The sequence below is a fragment of the Agelaius phoeniceus genome, chromosome 17, assembly GCF_051311805.1.
Source record: "Agelaius phoeniceus isolate bAgePho1 chromosome 17, bAgePho1.hap1, whole genome shotgun sequence".
NCBI lineage: Eukaryota > Metazoa > Chordata > Aves > Passeriformes > Icteridae > Agelaius > Agelaius phoeniceus.
The window spans coordinates 15,693,363-15,710,957 of NC_135281.1; the positions used below are offsets into that span (position 1 = coordinate 15,693,363).

Here is a 17,595-nt window from a genome sequence, read left to right on the forward strand (position 1 = left end):
AGGCAGTTATTTGGGCAAATGGATTCTTAAATTCTGCTTGTTTTCTGGGTGGGGCATGAGGATTTGCTGAAAATGAATAGGAGAAGGAACAGCTCCCCTCTGCCATGCTGTCCTTGTCCAGCTGCCCAGTGGCAGCAGCCAGGCTGTTGTCACTCCGTGCTGGGCTCTGCAGCCCCGCATGCTCACAGGGAGGAAAGGCAGAAGGCCGATGTAATTTTCGAGATCATCCTGTGTGATGAGATTAGCAATATATCACAACAGGGAGAATTGCTTTCTGGCTGAACCACGGTTCAGGCCAAGCCCACCACGAGTCTGTGTCTGCAGCAGTGAATGCTCAGGGGTGATGGGCATCTGCTCTGGGAAACGCCTCTGGGTAGAGGGGCCCTGGGCTCTGCAGGGTCAGCCAGGTCAGGCTTAATAAATTTAAAACATGGCTAATTTGCTCATCAAAAGGGCAGTAAATGGAGGAGGAGTGATTCCCAAATGTTGGTGCAGCCCCAGCCCTGGCCACAGCAGCCCCTGGAGCCAATCTAAGCACCGTGTGTGCACAGGGGGTGAAATGTTTACAATAATGTGGTTTAAATCCGATTTTCTGACCTGAAAGAATTGCATGTTCTGGATAAACACAGTGTTTGTGAAGCTTATCTCACGCAGGCAGTTTTGGGGGTAGGAGAAGGGGCTCTGGTCCCTGGTCGTGGGGGGCTGTTGATGTTGGGTGTTGGGCGTGTTGATGGCACACCATCCTTGGCCAGGTATCTCCTTAATCATCTGCTTAAAGGGGTTAATGTGTGAAAAGGCGAGTGCTGCCTGACACAAAGCTGGTGTTGTTGCTGCCTGCTCCCCTGGGATGCTGTGACAGTCTGCTCAGGATCCCCGCAGCCGCTGGAGCCCTGCGAGCCGTGTCATGTGGCTGTGGCGGGGCCCGGCTCCGTCTGCGCCGCGCAGGGAACAAACGGCGCTTTCAGTGCGCCCGACAAGCCTGCCTCTTCCTCAAATTCGCCAGGATTGCACGCTGACTTCTGTTCTTTCATGCTTCACCAAACCTGGATCTGCTTTACCCAGCAAGCAGAAGCATAATGAAGTAGAAAGTGAAATTACTTGATCAGCATCAGCGAGTTGTTTTTCAGCGCTGACCCAGCTCCGTGTGCGCTGGAAGATGCGGCCTGGCTGCCCCTTCCTGCAGCAGCCTGGGCCTGAGAGCGGCCCGGCTGAGCGGCTTCAGCCCCCATAGCTCTGTGCAGAGGAGAGACGCTGTGCCTGCCTCTTGGCCAGGCTCAGTGGCTTTGGGAGGGCTGTCAGTGCTGGCTGGAGGCGGCGCCGAGGCTGCGGTGCCGCTGTCCCACTCAGTCACTCGTGCCCTGCCCAGCTCTGGGGGATGCTGTGCCCATGGCTGCATGCCCTGCCCAGCTCCAGGGGATGCTGTGCCCATGGCTGCATGCCTTGCCCAGCCCCGGGGGATGCTGTGCCCTGCCATGCCCTGCCCAGCTCCAGGGGATGCTGTGCCCATGGCTGCATGCCCTGCCCAGCTCCAGGGGATGCTGTGCCCATGGCTGCATGCCCTGCCCGGCTCCAGGGGATGCTGTGCCCTGCCATGCCCTGCCCAGCCCCAGGGGATGCTGTGCCCATGGCTGCATGCCCTGCCCAGCTCTGGGGGATGCTGTGCCCTGCCATGCCCTGCCCAGCCCCGGGGGATGCTGTGCCCTGCCATGCCCTGCCCAGCTCCAGGAGATGCTGTGCCCTGTGCATGCCTTGCTTGCTGCTGCCTGCTGGTAGGGCCTGGTGCCAGCAGCAGGGTGGCTGCTGTCACTGGGCAGGATGTGGCCTTGGGGACCAGATGCCCCAAGCACCAACCCTTAACGTGGCACACCGGAGGCAGGGCTGTGGCTGGGCCTTGCTGAGAAACTGCACCAGAGCTCACTCTGGTTTAAGCTGTAGGTGCCACCAGCTGACCTGGAGGTCACTCTGGTTCCAGAGCTGGCCCCAGAACAGGTGGCTGAGCCAAGAGGGTTTGAGCTTTGAGGCAGCTGCTGCTCATTGCTGTGTAACCACTGGCTTAAGGTGCCATCACTGGCCCAACTGCAAAGGGCACGTGTAGGGGAAGAGAGGGGCTGGAAATGGACATTCAAAATTGCATTTCAAGAGGTTTAGTTGCCAAGCACTTCATGCAGTTGACCCCCTTCTTTCTGAAAATCCAGTGATTCCTCATGGCTCCGGGACAGGCTGGGCATGGGCAGCAGCTGGGCAGGGCGCTGGGCTCTGGGCATGACGTGGGGCTCCATCCCCCTTTCAAATATTTACTGTGTGAAAACAAAATACATTTGGGATTGGGAAATGTATCTGGGCAGCCTTTCTGGAGCTGCCTCGGTGTGTGGGTGCAGAAGGGGGACAGCTGTGGGGATGCAGGGTGTGTACCCCGGGGTGGGGATGCCCCTCTCCTGTGGTGGTGCCGTATCCAACCTGTGCTGCCGGTGCTCCTGCCATGGCTGTGCCTTCCTGGCACTGGTAGCTGCTGGTTTCAGGCTGTGATATGTCTGCTGTACAAATGACCTGTCTGCTATGGGTGTTTCCTGGTGACATTGCATCAGCTACTGCCCTCCTCTGAGCAGGGTCTCTGTTGTTTCCTTGGCCCAGTGCCCTCTTTATCCCTCCTGGAGTGTCTTTTGACCTGGTTTTTTAATTGCTAGTGCAGAATAGGCATTCTAGGTTGCCCCTTCTCAGTATCTTCATGTCAAGATTTTGTTTTCCACTTCATTCTTAAGCCTCAAACTACGCCAAGAGGGCTGTGGCTGGCACAGTGGCACTGGCGAGGGGTGCTGTGCATGGTGTCTGTCCTGCTGCCCCTGTGGGTGTCTGTCCTGCTGTGCCATGGGAGCTGCTGGGGACACAGGGCTGTGCTTGCTGCTGTTGCTTTGGGGCCTGGTGCTGCCAGCTGGGTGTCAGCTTAAACTGAAACCTAATCAGGCTCAGCCTGAGCTGTGCCAGGGCACAGGGTCAGCAGGAGAGGAGAGGGGGAAGAGACATGGCTGGGGAGCTGCCCTGGGGACCCAGGGCTTGTGCTGCTGCCTGCCCAGGGGTGTGACATGCTGGGGGCTCAGAGCCTGGTCTGGGGATGCTTTTTGTGGTGCTTTTTGTGGTGCCTCTGCCAGGCAAGTGCCAGCCCTCGGTGCTGCAGTCTGGAACAGCTGCCCCTCTCCAGGCACACAGCTGGGTTTCCTGTTATAATGGTATTTCCTAATTAAACCCCCCTAATTAAGCAGCCAAAGGTGCTGTTGGTTAAGCTGCAGTGCTGTCTCTCAGCCTGGCAGTCAGGTTTGGCTGGGTGCATCCCCCTTGTCACAGCTGGGTTCCCTCACGTGCCCTACGCCTCCACTGCCCAATTCCTGCCCTTCCCAGCTCTGCTGCAGCACGTGCAGCCCAGGGATCCTTCTGGCATGGGAGCTCAAATCAAACAGGAGGCTGCGAGTGCTTCCAAAAAACCCTGATTTCTTTTCCCTACAAAAGCTGATGCTGATGGAAATATTCCTTTTTCTTCCTCCTTGCAGTGAACACCTACCTCTTCATGATGCAAGCCCAAGGCATCATGATCCGTGAGAACATGCGAACTATAGGAGCTCAGGTGTACGAGCAGGTGGTCCGCAGTGCCTATGCCAAGAGGAACAGCAGTGTGAATGACTCAGGTATTTCTTGAATAACTGAAATTTTGATTCAAAGTCCCATTCTCATTGAAAATTAAGTTGAAGGCATTAATTTATACTGGTAAATGCAGGGTGGAAGCTTTGATTAATTGTCTACAGCTTTTATTTTTATATATAATATATATATATAACATAAAAATACCCTATATATAGAAATACTGTCAAAATATAAAAATTTTATTTATTTATATATGTAAAAAGTTCAAATGCTTCTAACTTGTATAAGAAGTGAAATTTTTGAAAGGTCTGAAGTGATGGGATTTGATCTGAAAACCTTTTTGCTTTCCAGGAATTCAACTTGTAGCTTCAACAAGTCTGAGGGTAAACACTTTCAAATTCAGTACAAGGATCAGGTTTCATGTTTAAAAAATACCGTCCCAGGCGTGCACCTGCGCAGAGCCCTGGCTCTGGGCACGTGGAGGAGCCTGTGCCCGTGAGCTTCACCCTTCCCGTGCGAGTATGAACCGAGCTGACTTGGCTGGGGATCTGCCACAAATAATCTGCTGAACTCTGGGCAGGATGTGGGGAGCGGAGCGCAGGCTGGCCCTGCCAGCCCCTCATCATCCCCGCACAGGAGCGTGTGGGCTCTGAGCTGTGCTGTCAGTGTGGTGCAGGAGGCAGAGCTGCCCCTGGCTGTGTGTGAGGCGTTGCTGCTGGGCCGGTGACACCCAGCCTGTCCCCTCCCTGCTGGCACGTCCCCACACGCCGGGGCTGTTGGCACCAGGCTGGCGTGGGGAGCTCGGCTCCTCGCCCGCCGGGGTTCAGCAGCAGAGCAGGGGCTGACAGAGTTTTACAAGGCAGGATCATTTTCTCATTAGCAGGAGTATGAGCCGTGTCCTTGTGCCCAGCCTGTTGAGGTGCAGCCACCAGTTCAGCTGTGCCCTGGCTGGGGTGGCACGGGAGGGGAATTATCGACTTAGGAGGAGATGAACACCCCGGGTCACCCCTGTGCTGCACGAAGTCAGCCAGGGCAGCCACCCCAGGCTATTTTTAAGACTGGAAACATCAAGTAAAGCAGAGGCAGGGTGAGGAAGTGGCTGATCCCCTGAAGGGAGGAGGGTGAGATGCTTCATTGCTTCTGCTGGAAGTGGTGAGAGCCTTCGTCCTGCTGGGGCTGTGGCCTGGGGGGCACCAGGTGATCCAGGACCCTGTGTCCCCCTGCAGCAGGCAGGAGCTGGTGGCCACAGTGCCAGTGGCACCAGTGCTGGTGCTGCCACACTGGGCTTTGCTTGAACCTCGTCCCAGTCAGTCCCAGCTGTGCAGGCACGTGAGGACACCGTCCCTCCCCAGGAGCCCCAGCCATGAGCACAGTTTTAGCACATATGAGCACCATGCACCGTCCTTGGGCGACCTTCCCTGGCAGGCAGGTCAGAGCAGGCACGGGATGGGTGGTGGTGACGTCTGGAAGGCACTTGGTGCTGTGGCCACAAGGACTGCATTAACACTGGGGTCAGAGCCTTCCCTCCCTGACTGATTTTGGGTGCCTGGGTGGGTATCACTGCCTGGGGAGTACCCACTGCTGTGGGCACTGAGATGGCTGCAAGAGGAAACCCAGCAAAAAAGGCAGCTCTTGGTGCAAAACACAGCAGTTGAGCTTCACTGTGGGCAGGGACCTGGGCCGAGTACTGCGGGTGTGCTCTGGTAATGGGAGTTTACAGGGAAAATTGCTTCTGGAAATTTGGAACAGTGTCAAACATCCAAAATAACCTCTATCCTACTTGAGAAGCCCTTAGGCTCTGTGTACAGCCCATCTTGAGTTTTGAGATAGTTTGGATACTGTTTACTTGAGTGAATAAACAACGTTACTGCCGTGATGTTATGTACTAGCACCCACAGCTTGTTCAGGTGGAAAACCTTCGGGCATCCTCAGGTGCAGCAGGCTGGGAGTGCTGCCCGCGAGGTTCAAGGGTGTTAAAGGGGAATTGGGAGCTCGGGGGCTCCTCTGCTCTTGCAGGAAGCAGAGGGAAGTCTCTGTGTAATGTGAGAGTTTTTATTGATCCTTTGAGGAGGATTCCAGGCAGGATTGCCCCGTGGAGGATACTTACTGCACTGGCAGTTCTAGCTGGCACTGAGACCTGCCTGGGGACTTGCCTCTTTCCTGTTGGGAGCAGACCTGCTGGAGGAGCACATATCCCCTTGCTGTGCCAGGGTCCTTCAGGGACAAGGCACTGGTAGCTTTTCCTTTCAAGAGTCACGTGCTCCTTTGGATGATCAAAATTCCTCCTTTGGCCAGAAAATGCAAACGTTTCTTTGGTGTGGTGCTAAGGCTGCTGGGGCTCCTGCAGGCACCTGTCCCAGGATGGGGATGAGCACCCAGCTGGGTTGCAAGGCCAGAGCACGTTCCACTGGGGACACAGCTGTGCTGTTGGGGACATCCTCAGCTGTGGTTGACTTTGGAGTCTGCTTGCAGTAGCATGGGGATGTGGCTGGAAATAACAGATCTATAGCTCAGGTGAAAGCTTCTCTATTTTTTTTTTTCCTCCCAGATTATCCTCTTGATCTGAGCCACAATGACACCCTTCTGCAAGCCACAACGTTTCTTCCTGAAGACTTTACCTACTTCCCCAACAATACCTGTCCTGAGAGGCTCCCTTCTATGAGTGAGTGGCATCCTGTCACCCCGTGCCCCCTCCTGCTCCCCATGGCTTTGGAGGGCTCTCAGTGGCATTCCCAGCCTCAGCACCATTGCACCTTTCCCTGCCAGGCACCTAGGGATGAATGGGAGCACTGTTCAGAGCCAGCTCCCTCCTGGGAAATCATTGTTTACCCACCCTCAGGAATTAATCCCTGCTGTGTCGGAGGCATGTCTCCCTGCTGAAGTAGGAACCCATTGCCTGGCAAACACAAACAAAAGAGGGATTGTGTGCTGGGAGCCGGTGGAAAGGCTCTGCCAGCCCTTTTCCAGGGGCAGTGACGGCGGGGTGGCTCCCTGTGCCTCGGCAGTGCTGCCAGGCCCAGCCCCGAGCTGTGCCAGGCTGCTGTGGGACATGGGCTGGGCCCCCGGGGGAAATGCTTCCCCCAAAGCTGCCCTCAGGGGGAAAACTGGGCTTTGGGGGCAAATGTTTCCAAAGGGAGGCATGCTCTCTGCTGAGGGGGGGGGTTCAGTCTGCTGGAAACACGCAGGGAGGAGCAGAGGGGTAGCCCTGGAGTGGGGCTCACGTGGAGAGCTGCATCCAACAGCAGCCACAAAGGCTGAGGAGGCTGAGGTGTTACACCAGCAGCATTTCCTGATTGCTTTTGCTGGTGCTGGAGAAAAGCAGCTGAGTGCTGGGGATGGAGGACAGGGATGCAGCAAGTGCTGCCCCAGCACCACAGCAGGGCCTCACCTCTCTGCTTCTCCTGCTCCACAGAGGGCCCCATTGATGTAAATATGAGCGAGATCACCATGGAGGACATCCACCAGTTCTTCTCCAAAGACCCTTCCATCAAGCTGGGAGGGCACTGGAAGCCGAGTGACTGCCTGCCTCGCTGGAAGGTGACTGGGAGCTGGGCAGCCCCGTGTGCTGCTCCTGTGGGCAGCGGGAGGGTGTTCATGGAGCACCTCTGCAGTGGTGGGAGGAGCTCTCAACTGTGGCAATGCAGTGCCCAGGGAAGGAATGGTGAACTCGAGGGCTGCTTCACTGTCCCCAGTGCTGGGCAGAGAGGACAAGGGGGCACTGCAGGTCTCCCTTCTCAAGGTGACACTGAATTTTTCCAAAGCAACAATTCCTCAAAAATTGAGTAGGAAATCCATGTTTTGGAAGCTGGGAGGGTGTCAGGCTGCTCTGCATGGGAGACCTTAGAGTGCTTGGTTAGTGCTGCTCCTGCTCCTCTAACCCCAGCCCAGCTGCTGCCCAGCCCGGGCTCAGGGGGTGAGGGCCTGTTCTCTGCTCTCAGGTGGCGATCCTGATCCCATTCCGCAATCGCTACGAGCACCTGCCCGTCCTCTTCAGACACCTCATTCCCATGCTGCAGCGGCAGCGTTTGCAGTTCGCCTTCTACGTCGTGGAGCAGGTGAGAGCAGGGGCAGGCACAGCTCTGCCCTGGCCCTGCCAGGTCACACCTCTGACTGCCAGGTGCAGGCTCATGCTGCAATGTCTAAGTTGTCCTGCTCTGTCTAAAAGTGGCACAGCTAAGAGATTACTGGTGCCCAGAAGTTACTGGTTTTACATGAAAAACAGAAATTGGGGATTTTTTGTTGTTGTTTTATTTTTTAAATTCTGTTTAGTAGGAGTTATTTTTTTAAAAAAAGCTTTGGACCAGGTATTTGCCGTTCAGGCAATGCTGCAGTTTTTTTGTATATCCCTGCAGTGGTTCCAGGCAGCATCCCCCAGGCACAGGAATGGCCTGACCAGAGTTAAGCATTTCATGTAGAACATGACTGTTATTTCATGTGTACATGGACCTCTCACTTAGGTTGCTTGGCTTCATCCACACGGTAAATGTGCCTCCATATTTAGCTCTAGCTAAAACAGATTGATCAAAATTGGGATTTTTTCCAAGTGTTTGAGAAACAAGGCCTCGGCATCTTTATTTTTACTCCTGTATTGTAAATTGAATATTCCAGTGTTGGTTGATCTCACTGGTCTGCTCCAATACATCACTTCTTTCGTGGTCCCAGTATGGGACCTGGTTGCCCTCTGCAGTTTTTAGGCAGGGCTGGGAACACACACAGAGCAAGAACTGCAGGGACTCCTCTTGAGAAGGAACTTTCTCCCTGCCAGGCTGGAAACCAACCCTTCAACCGTGCCATGCTCTTCAACGTTGGCTTTCGGGAAGCAATGAAGGACCTGGACTGGGACTGCCTCATCTTCCACGACGTGGACCACATACCAGAGAACGACCGCAACTACTACGGCTGTGGGCAGATGCCCAGGCACTTTGCAGCCAAGCTGGATAAGTACATGTACCTGTAAGCACTCTTCTTCCTCCCTGCTGCCACAGCTGCTGAGGACACACTGATAGATTCCATTTATCGATTTTTAAGGCAGAGAATGAGTGTGGGTTTTTTCTCAGAGTTTGTGCAAAGGGAGCATGAGAGGGAATGTCAGAGAGCATCCTCAGGGTTGGGGCTTTCCCAGGGCAGGTGGGAGAGCCCCATGCAGGGGGGCTCTGCCCTGACCCTTCTCTCCTGCTCAGGCTCCCGTACAACGAGTTCTTCGGGGGCGTGAGTGGCCTCACTGTCGAGCAGTTCCAGAAGATCAACGGGTTCCCCAACGCCTTCTGGGGCTGGGGTGGCGAGGATGATGACCTCTGGAACAGGTACGGGCTCTGTGGGCCCCGTGGTGCTTTGTGAGCTGAGCCTGGCACTGGGTGCTCTGAGGGGACAATTGCCACCCCAGGCAGGGGCACTGAGTGCTCTCAGGGGACAATTACCACCCCAGGCAGGGGCACTGAGTGCTCTCAGGGGACAATTACCACCCTGGACAGGGGCTGGGCTGGCTGTGCCTGCCCTGGCTGTGCTGGCTCCGTGGGCAGGGGCTGCTGCAGCCTGCAGGGCGGTGTGTGGGAAGCAGAGGAGTGCTGGCTGGGAGGCTGCTGGCTCTGTGCAGTGTCCCACTGCAAGGCCTGGCTCTGTGCAGTGTCCCACTCCGAGGCCTGGCTCTGTGCAGTGTCCCACTCCGAGGCCTGGCTCTGTGCTGTGTCCCACTGCAAGGCCTGGCTCTGCGCTGTGTCCCACTGCAAGGCCTGGCTCTGCACTGTGTCCCACTGCAAGGCCTGGCTCTGTGCAGTGTCCCACTCCAGGCCTGGCTCTGTGCAGTGTCCCACTGCAAGGCCTGGCTCTGTGCTGTGTCCCACTGCAAGGCCTGGCTCTGTGCAGTGTCCCACTCCGAGGCCTGGCTCTGTGCAGTGTCCCACTCCGAGGCCTGGCTCTGTGCTGTGTCCCACTGCAAGGCCTGGCTCTGTGCTGTGTCCCACTGCAAGGCCTGGCTCTGTGCAGTGTCCCACTGCAAGGCCTGGCTCTGTGCTGTGTCCCACTCCGAGGCCTGGCTCTGTGCAGTGTCCCACTGCAAGGCCTGGCTCTGTGCTGTGTCCCACTGCAAGGCCTGGCTCTGTGCAGTGTCCCACTCCAGGCCTGGCTCTGTGCAGTGTCCCACTCCGAGGCCTGGCTCTGTGCAGTGTCCCACTCCGAGGCCTGGCTCTGTGCTGTGTCCCACTCCAGGCCTGGCTCTGTGCTGTGTCCCACTCTGAGGCCTGGCTCTGTGCTGTGTCCCACTGCAAGGCCTGGCTCTGTGCAGTGTCCCACTCCGAGGCCTGGCTCTGTGCAGTGTCCCACTGCAAGGCCTGGCTCTGTGCAGTGTCCCACTGCAAGGCCTGGCTCTGTGCAGTGTCCCACTGCAAGGCCTGGCTCTGTGCAGTGTCCCACTGCAAGGCCTGGCTCTGTGCTGTGTCCCACTCTGAGGCCTGGCTCTGTGCAGTGTCCCACTCTGAGGCCTGGCTCTGTGCAGTGTCCCACTCTGAGGCCTGGCTCTGTGCAGTGTCCCACTCTGAGGCCTGGCTCTGTGCAGTGTCCCACTCTGAGGCCTGGCTCTGTGCAGCGTCCCACTGCAAGGCCTGGCTCTGTGCTGTGTCCCACTGCAAGGCCTGGCTCTGTGCTGTGTCCCACTGCAAGGCCTGGCTCTGTGCTGTGTCCCACTGCAAGGCCTGGCTCTGTGCTGTGTCCCACTGCAAGGCCTGGCTCTGTGCAGTGTCCCACTGCAAGGCCTGGCTCTGTGCTGTGTCCCACTGCAAGGCCTGGCTCTGTGCTGTGTCCCACTCTGAGGCCTGGCTCTGTGCTGTGTCCCACTGCAAGGCCTGGCTCTGTGCAGCGTCCCACTGCAAGGCCTGGCTCTGTGCTGTGTCCCACTCTGAGGCCTGGCTCTGTGCAGTGTCCCACTCCGAGGCCTGGCTCTGTGCAGTGTCCCACTGCAAGGCCTGGCTCTGTGCTGTGTCCCACTGCAAGGCCTGGCTCTGTGCTGTGTCCCACTGCAAGGCCTGGCTCTGTGCAGTGTCCCACTCCAGGCCTGGCTCTGTGCTGTGTCCCACTGCAAGGCCTGGCTCTGTGCTGTGTCCCACTGCAAGGCCTGGCTCTGTGCTGTGTCCCACTCCAGGCCTGGCTCTGTGCAGTGTCCCACTGCAAGGCCTGGCTCTGTGCAGTGTCCCACTCCAGGCCTGGCTCTGTGCAGTGTCCCACTCCAGGCCTGGCTCTGTGCAGTGTCCCACTCCGAGGCCTGGCTCTGTGCTGTGTCCCACTGCAAGGCCTGGCTCTGTGCTGTGTCCCACTGCAAGGCCTGGTTCTGTGCAGTGTCCCACTGCAAGGCCTGGCTCTGTGCTGTGTCCCACTGCAAGGCCTGGCTCTGTGCAGTGTCCCACTCTGAGGCCTGGCTCTGTGCTGTGTCCCACTCTGAGGCCTGGCTCTGTGCAGTGTCCCACTGCAAGGCCTGGCTCTGTGCTGTGTCCCACTGCAAGGCCTGGCTCTGTGCTGGGTCCCACTCCAGGCCTGGCTCTGTGCTGTGTCCCACTCCGAGGCCTGGCTCTGTGCAGTGTCCCACTGCAAGGCCTGGCTCTGTGCTGTGTCCCACTGCAAGGCCTGGCTCTGTGCTGGGTCCCACTCCAGGCCTGGCTCTGTGCTGTGTCCCACTCCAGGCCTGGCTCTGTGCTGGGTCCCACGCTGCTGCTGAGCGGGGCCCTGAGGTGCTGTGGGACGTGCCTGAGCCCAGGGCAGCAGGAGGTTTGTGTGGCTGCTCCGTGGATGGGAAGGCTCTGAGCCATGGCCAGAGCCCCGGGAGCTCTGACTGCAGCCCTGGAAGCGCTGCCAGCACAGCAAACACAACGGGTGATTATTTTTTGTTTATTTTATTTCTCCCCTTTCTGATGCAGAGTGCAGTATGCAGGCTACTCGGTGACTCGACCAGAAGGAGACACAGGGAAATACAAATCAATTCCCCACCATCATCGGGGTGAAGTGCAGTTCCTAGGAAGGCAAGTAAATTTTTTTAAGAATCCTAATACATCTTTCACAAACAACTTCAGGAATTAACACTTGTAGCTGAGCAGCTGCTGGACAAGCAGTGCAAGCTCTGTTCTGCAGAGGGGCTGCTGCAGAGATTTGAGCTATCTGCTGGTCTTCTTTTGCAGCAGACTCATTTTTGGGGGTGTTTCCATTTGGGTTTCCATCTTTAGCCCTACTTTTCATTTCTCTGTTGGACAGAATGCAGCCAGTCAGAGATGCTTCTCTTACTTCACTCTTGAAAAAAAGAAGTTGCTTTTGGTTTAAAAAGAACATATTTAGTCAAACCAGTGAAGCATGGCAGGCTGATAATGCCATGGGACTGAGCTCTGGTTCCTGGTACTTCCCCCTTTGTTCTCACCCTGCACCTTCCCCTGCCCCACCCTTCCCTGGTCCCTTCTCTGTGCCCAGGTCTTAGCCCAGCTCCCACTCACCCTGGGGCCTCCAGGCCCCCAGTGCTGTGCTGAAGGGAGTCACTGTCCTGCTGAGATATTTCTGCCTATTTTCCTCTCCCAACCCTCCTCTTTCTATTTCCTCAAGCTGCCTCTCAATGTGTTTGAGGCTGGTTTTGTGCACCAGCTGCAGTTTCCTTCCCTATATCACCATTCTGCTGGTTTTACTTCCTCGCCCCCATCCTTCAGGCTAAAGCCATTCTGTTCTTGTCCATGTCTGGTTTCATAAAGGTGGCAAGGACCACATCCCCCCTCAGCTGTGTCTCTCTGGGATGGTGTGGAAGGTGGGCTTGGCAGGGCCCCCAGGCTGAGCCCCCTCCTGGGGATGGCACCTGCAGGCTTTGGGCAGGTGCCACAGGTTGTCCTGGCAGCTGAATGCTTGCTGGTGAGCATTTTGCCCTTTATCAAGGGATGGACTTTTCTGGAATTTTCTGATATTTACTTACACAGGGAATTTAAATGTGATGATTACCTTTATTAAGGACTCAGAAGTCCATTGTTTTGTAGCTACTCCTGGGCCTGGCTCTTTTAAAGGTGTTCTGGTAGCCCTGGGAGGAGTTTGCAGGTGCTGTGAGATCCGTGGAAGTGACTCTGGCCTCTGGTTCTCGTTGCACAGGTACGCCTTGCTGAGGAAGTCAAAAGAAAGGCAAGCCCTGGACGGCCTCAATAACTTGAACTACTTTCCAAACGTCACATATGACGCCTTGTATAAGAACATCACTGTTAACCTGACACCGGAGCTGGCTCTGGTGACCGAATATTAAGAGCAGAAAATAACTTTGCTCTGCCCTCCACCAAGAAAGCACCACGCTAGACTTTCCTTTCCAAGGGTTATTGAGGACAAGCAACACTTTGTCGAATGAAGGATCACAGTATTTTGGAGAATGAGGCTGAAAGCGCACGCACAAATTGCCCTAGCTGTACCAATCCAGACCGATACCTGGGCAGCGAGCTCAGCAGTCTCTTTATTTTTTCTGCCACTTGCTTTCTGGGTTTCAGGACAACAGTTCGACCTGCTGCTCTCGTCTCCACATTCCTCCTCTAGCAATCTCTGGCACTGGGACTCTCCTGGGATGTGCTTTCTCCTCCGGGAAGCGGCTCCTGAGGGACTCTGGCTTCTTGACAGTGAACGTCGCGAGCAATTTGGTTGGCAACTGCCCTGGTGGGAGATCAGACGATTTCTGATGCCATTCTTCTATGTCTGTGCGGTTTTTTAAATGACCTGCTTGAAGTACATACAACAGAATCGCTTCTTAAAGAAGTGTAAGTGTAAATATGCTGTGTAAATCGCCCCTTTTTATTTTTCTCCTATGGCTCAAGTCCAAGCGAGAGGTTTACATACGGTCACTCATTTTAGTCCTGAGTTCTGAAAACACTTGTGTGAGCATCACTGTACGTGTGCAAGGTGTTCCCTTTTAAGCCAGTGAGCCTGCTCGCATGATCCCAGCTGGGCATTTGCAGAAATGTTTGTGGGCCAGGGCCCAGAACCTTCCAGTGCAGTGGGTGAGAGATACAGCTGGGTCATCACTCATTCCAGAAACCACAGGGCTGCCTTGTTCCAGGGAGGGTGAGGAAATGGGAATATTTATTACAAACCCCCCCTTTTCTGTCACTTTTGCAAAGTGATGAAAGCCCTGTGGAAGGCAGTCCCGTGGCTGTGGCTCTGTGTCCCACTGACAGCAGGGCTGAGCCCGGGCGGGCTGGGGTGGAGCCACTGCTCCCACTGAGCCCTCCCCGCAGCAGCTTGCCCTCACTCTGGAACGTGCTGGAATGGTTTGGGAGTTGGTTTAGTTTGTATTTATTGTGTAAATCCAGTGGCACAGAGGTGCTGTCAGGGGCAGGCAGCACCTTGTGCTCTCCCCCTTGGTACCTGGCAGCACTGGCATGGGCACAGCCGTGGGATGGGGTCCCAGCTCAGTGAGAGACATGAAGGACACATGAAAATATGAGGACTGGGAGCCAGAGCTAGGTCTGACAGCCCATCCAGCCACCCAATGTCATCCCTCTTTTCTTCACACTGTGGGCAGGCTGGACTTCGGGCCCTGTCCCCACAGACACAGTCCAGCCCTTACACAGCACTGACACCACCACTTTCACTGGACCTCTCTGACTTAAAAGTAAATACATTGGGTGTTGGTTTTAGTTTGTATTTCCACACAACAAGGGCGGGTACTTGACCTCCGAAGGACTTCAACTCTTTTCATTGCATTGTTTGCCTTCGGTTTCCTTAACTTCTCATGGTTTACACTGTTTCCTCAGTTCTGTGGACGTATGATCCCCATACGCATCTGTGGTGGGTGTGACTGCCCAGGGCATTCCTAACCTGTATCCAGAAAACGTTAGTTTAGAAAACACAAGTTTTGTGTAGATCTTATCGGCCGGCATGAGAGGACAGCGAGCCTGCCCTTGAAAAGCGCTGATGAGTTTGTAACTAAGTTTTAAAGTCTCTGAACTTACATGTGCTTTAAACTCGCTTCCCGAGGGGATTCAGCCTGGTTATTTATAGGCAGAGGTGAGGATTTGCTTTTTCTGGCGCATACAGCAATAAAGACTTTTGCTTCGGAGTCCTGATCTGTAATTCACGTGGACCCTTTCCGGGTGTTGAACCCGCGTTGCCCTGCCCCTCTTTTCTTTCATCTTGAGACCTTGCTAGAAACCTGTCTTTGTTTAATGGTGCTTCAAACAAGGAATGTATTTCAACTAGTCCAAGTTCACTACCCCGGAATCATGCATGTGTGTGTGAGTAAGTGTTGAACTGCCTTAGTTGGGATCCTCAGCCTTCCATGTCCCTGACACCCGGCGCACCTGGTGTGGAACAAAAGCCGTTACCTCTGCTCAGAACTGCACTCTGCGGTTGGCACAGAAGGGTCCATCCCCAGCAGCATCCCATCCTTCCTTCTAACCATGTTGAGGTTTTTTTCCCTTTTTAAGATGTGGATTATCTGAAAATGTGCACTGTTAATCTTATCAGCTATGTCAAATACTGTATAGTAAATGTAACTGTTAAAAACATACTGTCAAGCGCATGTGCTGTTATGGTGTAAAAATTCTCGTATTAAGGAGAACTTGTACATATTCTGGCAGCTGGAGTTCGACAAGGCCACTCGTTTGCCCCTTCCACGTCAGTGCCGTCACTCAGCCCTGCTGGAGGGCAGGTCCTGTGCGATGCTGATTTATTTTTTTTTAAATGAGCCATGTGGGTTTTATTTGCAAAACTATTTATTGACAGTTAATTCTCCATAAAGCTCTGCTTCTCTAAGGGAGGTACCATCTGAGCATCGGCCGCGCGCTTCAGGCCCCTCACCATCAGAAGTGGCTTTAAACTCTCAAGCAGCTTTCCATCATCATGGCTTTTGAGCTTACTGTTATGTTTTTAAGAGGTGCCAGGGGGACGTTTTTGCACTGAAGATTAGTGTTTTACAACACACACACACTTCTCAGCAAAGCAATCCTTTGTGTCATTACATTTATTTACCCATGTGTTTGTACATTTTTGTATTTGTTAATTTATGAATGATTTTTTCAGTAAAAAATACATATCCAAGAACAGAGATTGCAGTGCTTTGCTTTTTTATTTTTTTTAAAACAAGAGGCTTGGGGTGTGCTTTTTTGGTAGGAGGTGTGAGGTTTGTAAGCCCAGAGGGGTTAAGTGTCAATGAGAGTTTGACTCAGTAAGGGTGAGCCCTTGATGCTAAAAGCTGGTAAGAAATTTCTCATTTGGACTGGCCAGAAATAAATTGAGAGTGAGATGTGAATGCTCCCCAAACTTCCTGATGTGTTGGTGCCTGAGCCTTTTTTCCAAGCATCTGCTTCGGTGTAGTTCTGATGGGGGGGTTGGCTGCCTTAGGGTGTTAGGAAGGCACTTGGCTGAAGGTGGTGCAGGATTGGTGCTGGGGACTGTTGGTAATTGCATTTTTGGACAACAAACCCAGGCAGACAGACAAGCTTCCTTGCAGAAGCTTTAAAATATCCTTCTCCTGCTCTGCAGCATACAGGCATGCTAGAATAAATAGCTGGCAGCCCCGGGTTGCTCCAAGCCTTGCCTTTTTTTAGCTCTCCGTCTTCTGGGAAGCTTCCTCCCACCCGCGGCGCTGGGCTGGAGCCGGGGGGTGTCGGGCTCCTTCCAGCCCTGCCCGGGCGGCCCCGGCGCCCGCGGGAGGGAGCGAGCCCCGGGGCTCCTGCAGTGCTGAGGGCTCCTGACCTGCCCGGGGAACGCCGACGTGCTCCAGGGGTACCCAGCTAAGGGGGTTCTGTGCCCCTGCGACCCCCGCAGCCGCTGGGGGAGGTGGATGCCCCTGGAGAGCGCTGGGATTGCTCCTGTGCGGGAAGAACGAGAAGGGCAGGGAAGCCCAGCCCGTGCCCCAGGGGATGCCCTTGCTGGGCCAGCAGCAAACACAGGAGCGGGGAGCGGAGCCCTTTCGGGTAGGCTGGGCCGAGGGAAGGAGCCCTGCGAGGGCCCGACTCCGGGAGCAGCCCCCGCTGCAGGGAGAGCGTTCCTGAGCAGCTCAGCCTTCTGCGCTGCAGCATCCCCAGCTCTGTGAAAAACCCCAGCCTCGCAAAAACCCACTGACAGAGAGGGGGCATCTCCCTCTTCCTGCTGTTCTCCCACGGTTAGTACCGACAGCAGCAGGAAGGGGGAAAGCAGCGACTCACCTGGCATCCCCTGGGTGAAGCCAGAGCTCTCCCCTGGGCAGCGGGGGCTGATCCCTCACCCCGCTGGCGGGGATGCGGATGGGCCGCGGTGGCTGAGCCAAACAGGCCGGGCTGGTCACCCGGGAGAGCCACAGGATGCCCGGACACTCGGCTGGGGAATCCTCTCCATCGGCGCTGCCTCGAGCCGCGGGGACAGCCCGAGGGCCGCGGGTGCGGTGGCACCTTCGGAACCCCCTTGCGCAAGCACCCGCAGGACTGGGGCCGCCCGCTCCCCTGCGCAGCGCGCTCGGGTGGCCGTGAACCCGCGGGCCGCCTTGTGACAGGGGCCGTGCGCCTCCCCACGCTCGCCCCAGCGCTGCTGCCCTCCATGGCATTAGAGCAGCTAATGGCATTATTAATGCCAATTAATGGGGTGACAGCCTCGGATCCACGCCGGGTACCTGTGTGTGTCAGGGGCTTTGTTATCAACAGCTGCCTCCAGCACAGGGCTCAGGGCTGATTGCTGAGCCTGAGCGCAGCCCTGCGCCTGACAAAGCGCATCCGTTCACAGTTCCGAGCCTGCTGCGCTGGAAACCTGGACACGGCCGGGCCAGCAGCCAGTCCTGGGGCGCAGAGGGGTGACAAGGATGCCGTGCCTAACAGAGCTCGCTCCCGTGGGCGCTAAGAGCCTGTCGGGCGGTAAATGAGTCACGGTCGGGCGGTAAATGAGCCACGGTCGGGCGGTACGGCAGCACAAGGGGCAGTGACCGTCCGGCACCGGGCCTGGAGGGAGCCCGGGCTGTGCCTGGGGCATCTCCCCGAGCCCGGGTCACCTCCGCTGAGCGAA

General features: G+C 55.8%; 1 protein-coding gene across 1 annotated transcript in view; it reads left to right on the plus strand.

Moving 5' to 3' along the window:
• B4GALT5 (beta-1,4-galactosyltransferase 5) overlaps positions 1-15,667 on the plus strand; it is a 34,242-nt gene extending 18,575 nt beyond the window's left edge. Inside the window, exons 2-9 of the mRNA XM_054644297.2 lie at positions 3,543-3,677; positions 6,182-6,295; positions 7,046-7,170; positions 7,572-7,688; positions 8,399-8,586; positions 8,814-8,936; positions 11,535-11,636; positions 12,733-15,667. Of these exons, the coding sequence (XP_054500272.2) occupies positions 3,543-3,677; positions 6,182-6,295; positions 7,046-7,170; positions 7,572-7,688; positions 8,399-8,586; positions 8,814-8,936; positions 11,535-11,636; positions 12,733-12,880 (1,052 nt within the window). The 3' untranslated portion in view covers positions 12,881-15,667. The remainder of the gene's footprint in view (positions 1-3,542; positions 3,678-6,181; positions 6,296-7,045; positions 7,171-7,571; positions 7,689-8,398; positions 8,587-8,813; positions 8,937-11,534; positions 11,637-12,732) is intronic.
• Positions 15,668-17,595: the final 1,928 nt, after the last annotated feature.